We start from the raw sequence: 16,734 nt of genomic DNA, 5'->3' as shown, positions 1-16,734 counted from the left end.
CCATGTGCCTACGGCATTCTGGAAATAAATATTATGAAAATCGGCAACAACCAAAAAAAGCAAGGAAATAGACATGAAGCCGGCACAAATGAAATACACATCTGCATTATTTAGCAGCATCAAACTTTCAGCCGTTATCTGCAAAAGTGTTGCACCACAAATCATCCATCCCTGCAAAAATCTTGCTCTACGGTTTGATTTTGGACTGGTAGCAAACCACCATAAAGAGTGAGTTATGCGGTTGACATTTTGTTTACAGCTGTAACAGGAACACCAAGCCCCATAAAATACTGAGAATGGAGGGACCAAACAGAGTGTCAATTATTGCTGCACACAGCAAAAGGAAGAGAGAGAGTGGGAGTTGGAGCTTGGAGTTATCGTTAATTCCAGGCACCAGGTGGTATGTCACTATTATCACTCCCATGTCATTTTAAAATGATACATTATATAAATGCATTGCAGCTTCTACCTCACAGAATTGTGCTGTGTTTCATTATGTACTGCCATGCTATGTAGAACATTTAGCCTTATTTTTTCCTCTGTATTAACAGACTATATGTGCATAATATGTGCCAGCCAATTTGTTTCTCTGTGTTATTTTTATATAATATGGGGACAATATTTTGCACCCCAGTCCTAGCTTTCCAATCGTTGCTTGAAAGTAAAGCTGGTTGCTTTCAGGTTTTTCCCCATAGCTATCCCATGATGCAAACAATCCAACGTCTTGAATCTGGATATGTGTGATAGCCCTGCTTATCCCTTCTGCCTGAAAATTAAACTTCACCAGAAGAAGATACATAACAGACATTGCTTCATTCTGACTTTGAAGGAAAAAAGAATCTCCGAGAAGAGAAAGAAAAATCCACTGGTAGACCTTCAAAGATTAATCTTCCTTCTGTATGATTATGTACAGAATCTGGACCATCAATGATAAAAAAAAAAAAGTTAAGAGAATTTTTGAAATTTAGGTTTAGAGAAAATAATATCCCCCCTCCCGCAACAATTTGGTTTTAACAGACCATATCTGAGCATGCTGTGTTGTCTTCCTCAAATACATTTCAACCTAAGCTTATAAATAAATACGACTGGATGTTTTGTTTTAGAAGAGCAGCAGCTTAAAATAACTGCATGCCCACTAACCTGCTGTTCCATGTAATGCCATTTGCCACAGCATCCAACGATCGCTGTGTTTCTAAGCTTGAAATACTGTTGCTCAAATTGCTTTTTGCTAAATGCAGTAGTTTCTACAAGCTGCAAAAGCAGCATAATATTACCCCACGGGTGGCAGTAGGTTCACTGTGCGATAAGAGGTTTCCTTAAAATGTATATTTATTATTTACAGCAAAAGAGGAAGTACATAAAACCAGATGGTTTTTACTCAGAAACCAGTAAAATTTGGGAGTGATTATATGGCTAGCATTGCATCTGCAATCTACTTCTCTCTTTCTGTCTCAGACTGAGAAGTCAGCAGTGGAAGAGGTGAACCATACCTTCATCATTATGGTTAAACAGAGAACACAAGTTAATGCCTTCCTTGCCTTTTAGAGGTACAATTCTTCAGATCAACCCTAAATGAACATAGACAGTAGAATGAACAGTGCACCTTCCAATGGAGGCATTACATTTTAATAGGGCCCATGTGCACAAAATAGCCTGCACAGTTTCCTTCAGGCATAGGTAAACTCGGCCCTCCAGATGTTTTTGGGACTACAACTCCCATCATCCCTGACCACTGGTCCTGTTAGTTAGGGATGATGGGAGTTGTAGTCCCAAAATATCTGAAGGGCCGAGTTTGCCTATCTATGCCTGGCTTACTTCATCAGTTCCCAGATTTTTTAATCAGGGATTCTTTCTACATAATCTGAGCCTGGTCACGCATTTCATGCCTTCAGACTGTATTTGAGCATACAGTTCTGCATACTGTAGCTATCTGGAGACAGCAGCCGAGATGGGGCAAGTCATTGGGAGCCACCATCTTTCTTTCCCCAGTTCTAGCCTGGAATGGGACTACAGTCCATCATAATATGTCGTTCCCAATGAGGCACTGTAATAGAACATGGCAGCTCGCTGAGTGTCATTTGCAGCTTCAGCACTGATGGAAACAATAAGCTGTTTTTAAAAAGAAGAAAACAATACAACAATACCTCTGCCAATTATTCTAATAAGCCTGAGCCCACCATTCTGCACCATTTTTAGAATTCCTCCTATCTCCCACACCTGAGGAAACTGTTGAATTTCTGCCCAGTTCCATAGTTTCTGAATGGCTGATAGGAACAGGCTAGCGTTTCTGGTTTAGCACTAGATAGAACTAAGAGTTGTATCCAACATTCTCTTGAGCTTAGTGGACAGTGAGTTTTAAAGCTGCGCAATCTATTGAGCAACAGAAGTTACCAGTGACATGCTTATTTTTGTATTCTCTTACACAACATCCCACTGCCACATCTAGAAGAAGGAAAACTCTAGGAGAAGGAAACCTCCACTGCCTTGCTGCCATACTCATCTGTGAGGAAAGGCTTGGGGAGTAAACCTCGAGGAAAAATCCATACCCGCTGCCTTGTGAAACATCTTTAGGAGAAGAAAAAGCTAAAGAGTAAACCCTACACAAATCTGGAGTAAGTCAGTTGGATGGCACCTTGTACGCTTCTTTCTTTCCATGAACTTCCTTCCATGGATTTAGCTTTGTAGCCAAGCTATAGTGTGCAGTGCCTTTTTTGACATGAATATGCACCACTGAGTGCTGGGACCCTGTTTCTTTGAGTTGTGAAGGAGAAGCAAATCAAGAAATCTATGAGAAAATGAATCCCTTTTTTACTTGGTTATGGATCAGGCTGCTCTTCTGGTCTGGGTGTGATAGGTTTCTGGAAGTGATATAGGGTGGTATTCAACTAAGTTCTAATTAGATTAGAACCCTTGATGTTTACAGACCTAACTTTGTCATGATAATTAATTTCAGTGGGTCTGCTCTGAGTATTTCACACTGCTGGAAAAATCCTGTCACAGAAATACTGAGTTTTCTGGAGAAATCTATCATCTATCTATCTATCTATCTATCTATCTATCTATCTATCTATGTACCAGTTGATTAATTGCAGATTAATATTATTTTAAAAAATATTTCTCTTTGTCTGTTTAGGTCATCAAAGAATTTAGGTTCCCTGGGTCAGAAAGTACCTTGAAGCTTACATTTGAAGATGGGCCAAGCACAATGAATTCAGTCTGGGGCCTGGTTTGCACAACATGCAAGGCCATGCAAGAGTATGAGCTCTTAGAGAGGATTTTGCAGCCACCTTAGTCCTTTTTGCTGCTACACCACACTGAGCGAAGCCAAGTCTGGCTTAGAGTGTCGTGCAAACCAGGCTAAAGTCAGTCACACCAAGCATGACTCAAACACAAATGCATAGCAAAAGCACATAAATTATGCTACCCCTTTACTGACCTTCACATGACTCTCCACTTGGTGAAAACATGCCATTATCATGGTAGCCATCCCTGCACTCACAGTGGTACCATCCAGGGAGGTTAATACAGGTGGCCCGGCTGTCGCACTGAACAAAGCCATCTGAACATTCATCAATGTCTGTTCATCAAACAGAAAAGGAAAAACAGCAACAAAACTGTAACATAAACTAGCATAAGCTGCTGTTTGTGGACACACAAAAGAAACTGATGCATTCGTGAACAGGATATATGAATATTTCTAAGCAGAAGTGTTTAAACTCCATATCCTAGTATGCAATAAATCTAATAGGAACTGGAACTTTGCAAGCCTTCTTGAAAAAAAAAAGTGAAATAAAAAATAAATGAGAACCATAAACAAAACAACATTAAATTATACTCTGTATTGTTTAAACATTTCTAATTCATTCAATGAAGACAAATGATAAACAGACTGCTTTGTGTTTCAACTGACCATGGCAAGCGGAGAAAAATATGATTCCAGCAATAGTTATATTTCTAGCCATTATCTCCTCCCGGCAATCCTTACACCAGGCTGCCTCATGTAAACCAGGATTATCTATTTCTGTAGAATGTCAAGACATTAAATCCTAACTCCCATTATCTAGGAGCTAATGCTGCTGGGAATGACTGCAAAGACTGCTGATAGAAGAGACAGAATAGTCCTAAACACATTTTTGAATATGAATCGCACCATTTGATTCTTAATAATTAGAACGCTTTTTGAGCTGTAACAAACAATTTTCCTGGACCTACATATTGTTTTCCCAGAGAATGTGAAAAGGTAGAACTTTCAAGCCACACAAGCGATTGTACGAAATCTCTGCTGATGCTGTTTAGTACTTCTCTGAGAAGTGGAACCAAAAAAAAAAGAGAGAAGTAAAGCAAACCTATGTCTAGAGTTTGCTAAAGTAATAAAGAGTAAGTAGTGAACAGTTCTCTACAAATTAGTTCCAGAAATAGGAAGGACAGCAGCTAGTGTATTAAAAACCAAACAAACTAACAAAAACCCACATAGGAACAATTGATCCAGCTCTCTCAAAAAACCATAGTATTTCATTATACCTTGGGGAAAATGCTTAATTTGAAATCTATCTTGTTTGGCAATATTGATATTCCCAGTTACAACAAACCAAGACTATGGTTGGACCCCCCCCCCCCCCGTCTACATAATGCATAAATTGGGTAATTAATGAAGTAAATCGCATGCTACAATGTTGTGTACTCAGGTTACAATCTACTCTGCGATATGACTTAAAATATATTCCCAGAGTTCATTTCCTTTTGTCAGTTATACACAGTAGACCATTAAGCCTCCTTCTGGCTACCCTTTTATAGTATTAAGCAGCAAATCCAAACCCAATGCTTTTACTTACAGCTTCTCACACCCTCCCTCCCAAATGTTTTTGCAGCTACAGAAGAAAATCTACACCAGACCTTCCAGGTCTGTAACGAATCCCTAGGTGCCAATAAAACAAACTATGCTCAGGAAACTATTTGCAAATTTAAGCCCAACTTCCCTTCTGCCTCTGCTTTTGCTTGCTCTTGGAAAGAAGTTTTAAGTGAGATATTGGGTGGTGGAGGGAGATGAGATGAAGATATCAATGAGAATTGTGTTGATTTGGATCCCCCCTGAGGTATTTAAATCAAATGTCCAATGGTGGGCCATCTTTTTGGCCAAACTTTTTATGGAAATAAACAACACATGTAAAATTCCAGCAAACTGGAAACTAAGTGTGGTAGCCCCCATCTACAAGAAGGGAGATATTCAAGATCCAGCAAACTACCGCCCTGTAAGCCTTCTGGACATCGCATACAAACTTTATACCCGGTACTTATTAAACAAGTTGGTAGACTGGGCGGACCATACTAATCTGTTCAACCAGGAACAGGCAGGATTTAGAAAGGGCCACAATACGATAGGTCACGGTATGGTACTACAGACCCTGGTAGCTAAATATTCAAAAGCGTATAAGAGCAGACTCTTTGTGGCCTTCGTAGACTTGACATCTGCCTTTGACTCAATCTGTAGAGATAGACTATGGAAAAAATTATATGAAACGGACATTGATAGACAACTTTTAAAAATTCTCAGAGAGTTACACACAGATACTACAGTTAAAATCAGAACTGGGCCATCGGGAACTCTTACGGACCCACTGCCATTGGGGAAAGGGGTCAAACAGGGATGCCTGCTAGCCCCATTTCTTTTTAACTTTTATATAAACGACATTGTCCAGTACATGGCAAAGTACAAGTCATCGGCTCCAGCCCTCGAAGGTAAACGTCTGAATATATTGTTATATGCCGATGACATGGCTTTAATGGCACTCACCCGAAGAGGCTTATGCAGCATGTTGGAGGGGATCGCAGCCTACTGTTCCCATAACTCACTAAAGATAAACTATGACAAAACAAAAATTGTGGTGTTCACTAGAGCTCGCCACACTTTTAGATGGTCTTTAGACAAACATGTGATTGAACAGTGCCCTTTTTTAAAATATCTGGGTGTTACATTCCAGGCTACATCTAGTTGGCTAGCCCACTTTAAGGCTGTAACCATCCTAACACGAAGAACAATTGGTGTCCTGCTTAGTTTCTTCCATACCCAGGGAGGACAATTGGTGATCCCGGCATTAAGAGCTTTTGTTGGGAAAGCTATCCCCCAGATGTTATATGAGATAGAACTCTGGGGGTGGAACCAGAGGCTGTTGGAACGGCTTGAAATTTTGCAAAATTATTATCTCAAGAGGATTCCAGGCCTTCCTCAAGGAACCCCGGCAGCTTTCTTGAGGGTGGAGGATAGATTACCCTCTGTGTCTGCCAGGGCCCACTTAAGATTCCTACGATTTTACATCAACCTTGCAAACACTTCAAACACCTTATTGGCCAAACAAGCCTTTGTATCTCTTCAAAAGAACACCACTTGGCGTCAAAACCTATCTGAGATCCTGGTTAGATACACCCTACCGGAGTTTAATACTCTCAAACTGTGGAGCCCGGACAAAGTTCGGGAATGGATCCTGGAGAGAGACGCCCTGTTAGACATCACAAAAATACAGAACCCGGGGTCCTCCCACTGGTTTCCCCGACTGAAAACAGTCAAAACCTGCGCCAATTACTTGGCGAATATCACCAATCCCACCCTTCAGAGAGCTTTCACCATGGCCCATTTTCAAACCATTCCTACGGCCTATCTGTCAGGCAGATATGCAAAAATCCCAGTAGAGCTGCGTATATGTCCTTGTCATATGAGAACCAAAGAGGATCTCACACATTACATGTTGTATTGTCCCATCTATTCGGCCTTCAGGGATGCGATGTTACAAACTATTCCCAAATCAATAGTCAACTCTGAGGACCAAGTAAAGTTTTTACTGGTGGACGCTGATCCACGGATTTCTCATGTGGTAGCAGTCTTTGTGGTGAAGGCTATGAAAACTAGGGTATGGTTCCTGGATGAAATGGTGAGGTCCCTCCCATTGCTCTCCTAACCTGTTGCTGTAGCTTCTTTCCTGAATGGTGGGGGTTTTTGGGTAGTTTCCTTTGCTGGGACAGCATGGCATGAATTTTAGCTTATTTTTATAATTTTATTGTTTATCTTTTTAATAATGTTTTATGGCATTTTGTGTAAAGGCATGGAGCTCACAAATTTAATAAACTTGTTGTTTGTTTGTGTTGATTTGGAGGGAATGAACCTTTTTCTGTTGGCAGGAAGAATGCATTTGGACGTGCTATACAACACACAAGGAAAAATGAAAGCCTATCATCAGAAACCTCACTGTGTTCCTTGGAAATGATTGCTCTGATGCTTTCATGCCAACTACCACATATTGGCCATGTTGGACATCATAGTAGAACACGACTTATTGTGATGGGAATGAGCCTAGCTTCAGCCTGGCCTTGCATGCTTCCTCCTGCTCATCTGACACCTTGGATGCTATCAATGCCTGCTAGTACATATTGGCCAAATCTGAATGCCTTGAGAACCCATGGATTATCATGATGGGAACTAGCATAGCTTCCTGGTTTTGCAAACTCCTGACATGGCCAAAAAGAGGAGTCTGGAAGTTTTGGCTACAATTTCTGATCAACCCCAGTTTGCCCTGTCAAAACTACCTACAGTAATACACTGGTTAATTTTAACAATGACTTGTTTGAAACAAAACTTCAAGCCATAATTTAGGAACAGACTGGTTTAAAACAAACCATAGTTAAAATTAACTAGTTTGAAGTTTGGATGTAACACTAAGCTGTGATTAATCAAAACTGAAAGCAAAAACTTCCAATTTCTTTCCTACAACTAAATTGGAGAAGTGTGGCAAAACTGCTGGTGAATCGAGGGAGAGGCTAGGTTCACATCACAATAAACTATAGTTTATCATGATGTCTGAACTAAGCCATTGAATTAAAGGCCACAGTGGCTGTCATATAGAATTATTGATGGTTTAGGAATAGTGAAAATCTCCAAGCCAAAACCACAAAAATGTTGAATGCAGTCTTTGTTGCAAAGGGAAGGAAGGAGAGAGTTTGCATTTAGAATTATAGCAACTACTTAGCAACATGCATTCAAAATACTGAAAGACAGATTTCTCTCTTGCTGAGAGATTGGATTCATTTACTGAGAACAACAGGAAAGAAAACACACAAGTTAGGTCAAAGGTGTATTAATGAATTAAACAAATTTTGTACTCCTCTCTTCAGAACAACACTGTGACGCTGTAAACTTCTTAATTATGAACAGAGCATCATAGTCAGAGGCATTATGCATTTTTATGAGCACTCTTACTGATTATTCAAAAGTGTGGGGGGGGGACACAAATCTTGATTGACATGTCAGTATTGGTAAACTGACAGCCAAAATAACTATTCTGTATTTATTTTCCAAAAAAACTGACAAACCAATATCACAAGAAATATTACTTCGGATGAAATGCTTTTACATATGCCAATAAAGAAAGAAATACTCATTTCCTTATGTCAGGATGCAAAGTTGTTGAATGGAGCTGTGTATGACTGTCTGCCATTAATATGCTGATGGAAGAATTCTGCTGGTCTCTAGGAAATGACAGATTGTCTGCTAACAACCAATTCCACTGAAAATGATGGACAACCTTTGTTTCTGCCAAGGTCTGCATGTCCTCAGGGATAATCTGTAGGTGGAGACCAACCAAACATGCCAACAGTCGCTGGAGGGAAAACCAATGATGGTGGAGCCAGGGCTTTTCTTCCAGCTGGAACCCTGTGGCAGTTCTTTAGCAGGTGTTGCAAAGGTTTTATTTGTTCAATTTCTACCCCACCCTTCATCACACAGGGATTCCAGGGCAGGTTCCACACTAAAAACCATAGCATACAATGCATACGTAAGGTAACAAACGAAACGAAAATTCTCAGCCTGTAAAATTCTCAGCTCTTGTCTCCAATGTTGTTTAAAATCCAGGAGACATTGCCAGGGGACACTGATCAGGAGGTTTTGACACAGCTTTAGTTTGCCTTCTTCTCAACTCCAGATGTAGCAGTGGATTAGCTAAGCATGTTGGATAAAAAATAATAATGCAAAGTGGGTAATGTAGATACCCCTTGTCCTAATTCATGCAAACATTTGTGTGATTTGTTTATTCATTTTATTTCACCATCTTTCCTCCAAAGAACTCAAGCTAGATTAGGCTAAGAATGATAAGCACAAGGTCATCCAGTGACCTTCAAGGCTGACTCCCCAGACCTAGGATGAACTGTCTAATCCAGGTTTTCTCAACCTTGGGTTCTCAGATGTTGCTGGACTACAACTCCCGTCATCCCTGACCACTGGTCCTGCTAGCTAGGAATGATGGGGGTTGTACTCTAACAACATCTGGGGGTCCAAGATTGAGAAAGGCTGGCTAACCACTATATCATACTGGCTTTCTTTTCTGATGCTAACATCACTGTACCCCAGAAAAACAGAAGACTCACGAGTTTTGAGTAGCACACCAGTAATTTGACAATAGTACAATAGTATATTATGCTTAGTATTAGTCTGAGCTATTACTCTTTGTGTGGAATATTCTTCCTTTCCTTTTCCAGTGGATTTATATTGTGATGTGATTTGATGGTTAATTAGTGGCTCACTGAAAAGTTTTGCTTATCTAGCAGCTCTGAGCTCTGAGAAGCAGTGACATTCCTAATGAAGGCCAATTTAACACTGAACTGGTTAAACATTAGAAAGCTGACTCTAACATAGGAATATATGCCTTTGCGATCTAGGGGGAAAAACCCAGTGAAGACCAATGTGACACAATGAGGTATTGTGAAAAGTATGTGCTTTCTTCATAGGAAGATAGTGACTTTTAAAAGCAATGACAAATCTTGATGCTGCTGGGAAGCCAATTTATAGCAAGAGGCATGAAAAATCTGTCTAGCTCATTACCTGACTATCCTATGGAGCCTCTACTAGTTGGCACTGCATAAGATTATTACTCAATAATTGTGATCAAATGGATCCCATGCCTATTTAATAGACATGCCATTTAATGCAGTTTAAGGCAGGCATGTTTTCAGACACTTGCAATTGTACATAATTAAATGTGAAGCTGGCCTTCCCAACTCAACTTGTGCCAGATTCTTCTTAGCGGTCCAAAGCAAAGGAGTTCCAGTGGGTTTCTTCTCACCCAATGTGTGCTCTCACTTTTAATCTCAGGTCATTCCCAATTAATCATCAGGAGCCATTTTCTTCACCTTTTACACAACAGCTTCTGGCCAGCAACAAAAATGTCTCCCATTGGGTCTCTTGATTAGCTCTGGGGCAAAACTGCACAGAGCAGTTGCTAAGCAACTACTGAGATGCCCTGCTGCGTTTCTCTGTCAGCCAATTTCAAGTTTTATTGGGGGCAAGGATGGACTCCAACTCCCATCATCTCTGACTATTGGACATATTGCCTGGGACTGATTAGAACTGGAGTCCAACAACACTTGAAGCTCCACAAGTTCCTGTTGCAACTTGACGTAAAGTTAAATCCATCTGTTAGATCATGTAATAGCTTTTTAATAATAATAATAATAATAATAATAATAATAATGCCTTGTGTTGTTAGTTATCAGACTATTAATGTTTATCTTCATAAAGAGAAAAAATTCCACAAGCCAGCCAAATACTTCCCCTTCTTTTTAATCATTCTACCAGTGGGTTTTATTATGCTGGAGTTTAAATAAGATTTTCATAATACATTTCCATAGCAATCTTGATTTCACACACTTCTGTCCTATCACTTTCTATGCTTTCCTTTATAAGCTGGTGGATTCCATTGTTTATTTTTGTTTTCCTTGAATGAAAGCATGTTTCAATAAAGAAGCAAAACACAAGGCACTCTCAATGAAATTTCATTTCCATGTATCTGAAAATTATGGACAATTGCAAATGGGCAACTGCATTTATTGGTCTGAAAACCTTTCCTTTTTTTTACTTATCCCAAACACAGATGTAGAGATGGTGAGTAGCATTTGCTGTGGGAAGTTTGACCTTTATTTACTTAGAAGAATGTGGTGCCAGGATTAACCTTTTAAAACAATAATTTAACATAGCTCTCTGGACTCCCAAAGTTGAGTTTTGATCAGCTGTAAATTGCAGAAGACCTTTATCCCCAAGACAGTACATGGCAATGGCAATAGATTTTGATGTAAAGGCTCCCCAAGCTACAAGAAGCAGTTTTATTGCAGTAGCCCTTTAGAAGACTTGCAGTTCCAAAGGCCACTGCTGTTTAAGTACATCAATAAGTAAGGGGGTGGGGCAGAGAGAAGAAAAATATTCTGATGCTGCTACTGCAAGCACCCCTGTTTGCAGGTAAACAAAGAGGATGTGGTTGGTCATTTTAGGGGTGCAGAGCTGGTGAGTGGGTGTGCTTCATTTCCCAAGCCCCTTCCATTGTCTTAGGAAATTAGCACATTTGATGAAGATGATAATGATAAATCAGATCATTTCTGGACCAGTCTTGGAGACATCTGGGACAGTTACCAGGAGTACAATCCTAGGAGTGCAACCCTAATTCATTTTATTCAAAAGTAAGACCTTCTAAAATCAACGGGTGTTACTTCCTAGTAAGTGTGCCTAAGACTGTGGTCATTGTTCTCAGTTGGGAAGCAAGGTTGGATTCTTATCCTAAAGAATCAGGAAGACCCAGTTCTGACAGCAAGAGTTTGTTGAAAATGAATCAGCTTAGGGGTCTTCAGGGAGACATGAGATATTTATACTAGTGTCTAGTATAACATTTACTACTATAATTATCAGGGGGCATGCATTTGATTCTGATGAATCCCAAAACTTGAAAATAAAAATGGCAGTTTCAGAGAGATATGAGGCTCTCCTGAGATCAAGTGGGTATCCTTTGAGGTGTCCCAAACTGAATCAGGCTGCTTCTGAAGCATTTGGACTGCTTTGGAGGTCCCAGAGAACTTGGACAGGCTCAGACTGTGTTTTTCAAATAGTTACATTTTCCCATTTAAGGACAAGGTCAATTGTAGGAGGAAGATGGGAGGTGAAGTTTTTTGACTGTCAACTCTAGCTTCTAAACAGAGAATAGCTTTTCCAGGACTCTCCATTTTATTGTAAATCACAGTGGTCTGGGAAGGGATGCAGAATGAATGAATCTCCTCATTGTCAATTGGACAGAAAACAAGCCCAGGAAGAACCACGAACTGTTTTCTTATTCCTTATACCCACATGAATGCTTCTGAAATTTCACTGGCTTCTTTATCAAGAGCACCTCTTTGATGTTTGTTGTTTTCTTGAAAATTGCCCACAAAACAACAGTAAATCACAAGAAGATAAGAATGGCTGGCTGGATCAGGCTAATGGCCCATCAAGTCCTGCTTTCCATAGTGAGTAACCAGATGCCTGGTTCACAAGAAGAAAACAAGCACAACTTCCCTCCCTTTCTCCACTTGTGATTCTCAGCAACTGCCATTCAGATACATGCTTTCTTCAACAGTGGAGGCAGAACATATTCGTCATGGCCAATCCTTTTCAACAACTCAAAATGGTAAAGGCTGCCCTTTACCCCTGCACCTGCCCTTCTGAAATTTAGCAGTATTCACCCCCACAGGATGGCCTATCAGAGTCCCTTCAATTTCCATGGAATTCTGCCAGAAAAAAAGTTATATGGACTCTGCTCTCTCTTCTAAATGAGACTAAATGAGAAAAGTGACCAGCAAAAATGCCCCTACAAATATTTGTCTGAAATTTGGCAGGCTTTATATCCACTCCACAGGGGCTACTAAGCATACAAATTCCACTGAATGTCACCAAAAGTTAAAGGCATTAAAACTGCTTTATTATTTCCCCATGACAGTGAATGTGGAGACACAAATCTTCACAGGTTCTCATTCAAACCTGAGGTGAAGCAGATGTCCTCAGAAGCAAATCAAGGCTTACTTCCAAGCAGCTAAATTGGGAGTACAAGCAAAATTTCATGCTTAGTGCATACCCCCTAATAATTAGATGTGCTTTACCAAAAGGTTTGATCAAGAAAGGAGGGAAGGGAAAGAACAGGAAATAGAATGGAGAATAGAATGCCCTAATCCAGTTCAGAAATGCAGGTGACATCCCTAATATTTTTTTTTCAGACAAACAAATTCCACACTCTTGATAATTACTGAATTTCAGAAAAACGTAAGGCAATAATGCATTCAGGTTTGATAGGAGAAGGAGGGAAATGGATTACTTATTCACAGGCATGCATAATGTTTTGCCACAGATGTGAAAAGTAAACTTTTTGGCCCTAATAATCCTAAATTTGATTGTTAAATCCTTTCAAAATCAAGGAAACAAATGACTTATAACCAACAGGTTCCATGCATTGCAATGCTACTAACTTTAGTTGAACCAGGGACTTCTTTTGTGAGCTGACCCTTTCAGCTACAAATTTATATGTTAACCATCACTGTCAACTGAGATTAGTAGGGTTGTAAGAAGTATCTCAAGCTGCTTTTGGTATACCTATCTTGAGCATTTCCGTATCTACTAGCAAGACCAAACCTACCTGAAAAAAAATCCTCAATATCTTCTTGGCTCTCTTTGTTAAACTTTTGGGAATGGCTATAAAAGGTTTTATTTTAATGCTGCAAGGCCTACCGGTGTTTTATATTCAACAAACAAAAAGAGCATGTAGTACAGTTTTAGCATGCTCAAGCACACCACAGTCCTCAGTCACATATTTTATTTGAGATTGTGCATGGATCTTAGACCCCATTTGGGACACATAACCGCCTGGAAGTATTTTGATATATGGCAGCTATTTCCATGTTTAAACAAGCTATCAGTCTTTTGGTTTCCTACACTGCCATAGCACAACAACACACAGCATAAGCATCCTGCAAAGGAACAGAAATAGATAAAGCAAGCAAGGTTCCATTTTACCAACTGATGTGGTCTGGCTCAACTGTAAAAGGTGCCCAAACGATCACATTTTGTATCAAGGTAATTCACTATTTAAAAAGCCAAAACACAGTTAAGAGGATAAAACTAGGTCTTTACTTGGTGCCAAATTGGCAACATCTTAGACAACAAGCATTTCTATGGAGGACATCGCATACCTAGAATATGTTATAACTAATAAATGCTCAGTAATTACTCATTTGTGGGGAGGCGGGGACTGGCCCGGTGTATGACAAATTTGCCCATTTTTCCTCTGAAGAGTAGCGGGTATTCTGCTCCTGTAATGCTGAAAGCGAGAACCCAGCAAAAATGTTACATGAATTATCTTAAAGTATTAATCTCTCACAAAGAGGAGGAAATTGGTTACAGCAAATCCATTTCCGAACTGTTTCAACAGGTCGAATTAATGCAGTTCTTCAATGCAATATTTCTGCTGTCATGTTGTATGAAAGAGCAAACTTATTTCTACGACATATCAGGGCTTTTTGTAGCTTTGCAAGAGCATGGCTGTGGTATTTTGTGTTTTTTTTAAAGTACCCTGTCCATGGAAAACTAATTTAGTTCCATTAATGAGAAGGAAGCAAAATGTGATTGAGAATGTAGTATGGAATTATAGTTCATTAATTCTTCAAGTATGTAATTTCCCACACTCCTGATCCCCCATTGATTTTTCTGCACACCCCTATAAGTCCTACTAAATGCCAGTGAAAGGAAATTCAGTCCTGTTGTTATTTCATGTGTGGCAGTGCTCCAAAATTAGATAGAAACATTATGAAAGGTGTGGGTTTTTTTCAGTGAATGCTTCACCATGTGGCCTTGTTAACATTTCTTTGTTGTCAGAAATTGATCAATCACAGACCCTACCAACAACCGAGGCTACAATAGTTTCTCATTAGGCAGCCAATAGCATCAAAAGATATGACACTTGTAACAATTGAAGATGATAATTCATAGCACCTAATTAGGCATGATGAATTGAGTGCATGCTTGAATACTTTAAAAAAGGGGGAATATATTTTTTGTCTACTGGGATGTGTGCCTTTGGCTATGTCACTGCCCATTAAAGAGACAGGCTAATTGAAAATACTGTATTACTATATTTAGATCCTGACTCAGACAGAATCTTTAGGTACATCTACTTTCTGTGCCTCTCTCTTAACTCATCCTCTAAAATTAAACTGGTTTTCCTATGACCTTCATAGTTTTGAAATATATGAAAAATAGAAAATTGATGATGATGATGATGCATCTAACTCCCTGATAGTATCAGAAAGAATATTTTCAGCTGCACGCTTTAAAAAGGGTAAACAGAATGTCATCATGAATCTTTCCTATTTCAATTCCTTTTGTTCCTTAGGCAACTTGCTAGGGAGTGAGACCAAGTGAGTAAAATGAAGCTTACCTCCAAAATAGATAGATAGATAGATAGATAGATAGATAGATAGATAGATAGATAGATAGATAGATGGATGTACCCCACCCATCTGACTGCATTGCCCCAGCCACTATGGGCAACTTCCAACAAATATAAAAGCACAGTAAGACTTCAAACATTAAAAAGGTCCTTATACAGGGCTGCCTTCAGATGTATTCTAAAAGCCACACAGTTGTTTATCTCCTTGACATCTGATGGGAGGGTATTCCACAGGGCGGGCACCACTATTGAGAAGGCTCTCTGCCTGGTTCCCTATAATCTCACTTCTCACAGTGAGGGAAATGCCAAAAGGCCCTGGAAGCTGGACCTCTGTGTCTGGGCTAAACCATGCAGGTGGAGATGCTCCTTCAGGTATACATAGCCAAGGCTGTCATTACAATATATTTACTCTTTAACTTAAATCCTTTTCAAACAACTATCCATCAATCAATTTCAGCACGTATATTAAATTAACATTTCCAAAACCTCAAGATAACCCTTGGTCGTTATGGAGTTATACAGAGGTGGGACCCGTCACACACGGCTTACCATGGCTTAGGATGAAAAGTAAATTCTGGATATATGTAGTCCAAGCTCCTAGCCTTGTCATGATGTTGCACACGCCTAGTGCTTGAGTTCATGGATGTATAGGCACCAGCCTTGCAAGGCCAATGAAATGCACCTTCCCATCTGCCCAATGGAAGGCAGGTGTATGGAACGGCTTTCTGTCCCTTATGCATGTGATCTGCAACAGCTGCAATCCTTCAAAGAAATACGCATTCACAAACTTTCTTCTCTTTTCTGGACCAGGATTTAAGCCTGATAACAGTAGCATTTACCTGTTGCTGATTAATTGCATCAGGTTGCTCTTTTTATATGGGTAATGTACTGTTCTTTTAGTTTGGATTCATGTGCCCATGGAAAAGTATACATTTTGTGAATCTATTTAAAACAATGTTTTAGTGATAATACAGGCTTGGGCCAAAAGTAGACCATATGTATATTGTACTAAATATGAACACTGTTGCCACCTCTAAAATGAACACAGGGAAAGGGATAATAAAAGGGTGGAGGGGGAATTGGCTGTTGTCATTATTCACTTTATTTCCTATAATAATATAATGGACCATAATTCATAAAGGAAAAAGCTTGGAGTGAGTAATGAAGGTCATTCTTTATTCTCTTCATATGTGGAAAGAAATTATATTTATAATGTATTGCTGAAACTTCCTTTTCATGTTTTATTTATGCCACACTATAAATTTAAGAACTAAGGGTTTGATCCAGTCCACCCAAGCATAGCACCTCTGCAATGAAAGACTGCCATAAGAAATAATAGAGTTCTGTTCTCCCTCTCTCCGTAGCCTTGTGTAGGGTTATACACATTTGTGACAGAGAATGGGAGGTCTTCCTCTATCCCTGCCCCCAACCCACCTCCTCACATGTCTTGACAGAGCAA

General features: G+C 39.6%; 1 protein-coding gene across 2 annotated transcripts in view; it reads right to left on the bottom strand.

Moving 5' to 3' along the window:
* Positions 1-16,734, bottom strand: part of NELL2 (neural EGFL like 2) — a 115,896-nt gene that overhangs the window by 10,866 nt on the left and 88,296 nt on the right. Inside the window, exon 16 of one of the 2 annotated variants that reach the window (XM_081877901.1) lies at positions 3,437-3,577. The exons of the other annotated variant lie outside the window; for it this stretch is intronic. Within the exon in view, the coding sequence (XP_081734027.1) occupies positions 3,437-3,577 (141 nt within the window). The remainder of the gene's footprint in view (positions 1-3,436; positions 3,578-16,734) is intronic. 2 annotated transcript variants of the gene reach the window in all.

Source organism: Podarcis erhardii, assembly GCF_964252035.2.
Source record: "Podarcis erhardii genome assembly, chromosome: 10".
In the NCBI taxonomy this organism is placed as follows: Eukaryota; Metazoa; Chordata; class Lepidosauria; order Squamata; family Lacertidae; genus Podarcis; species Podarcis erhardii.
This window is presented reverse-complemented; position numbering and strand designations above follow the sequence as displayed.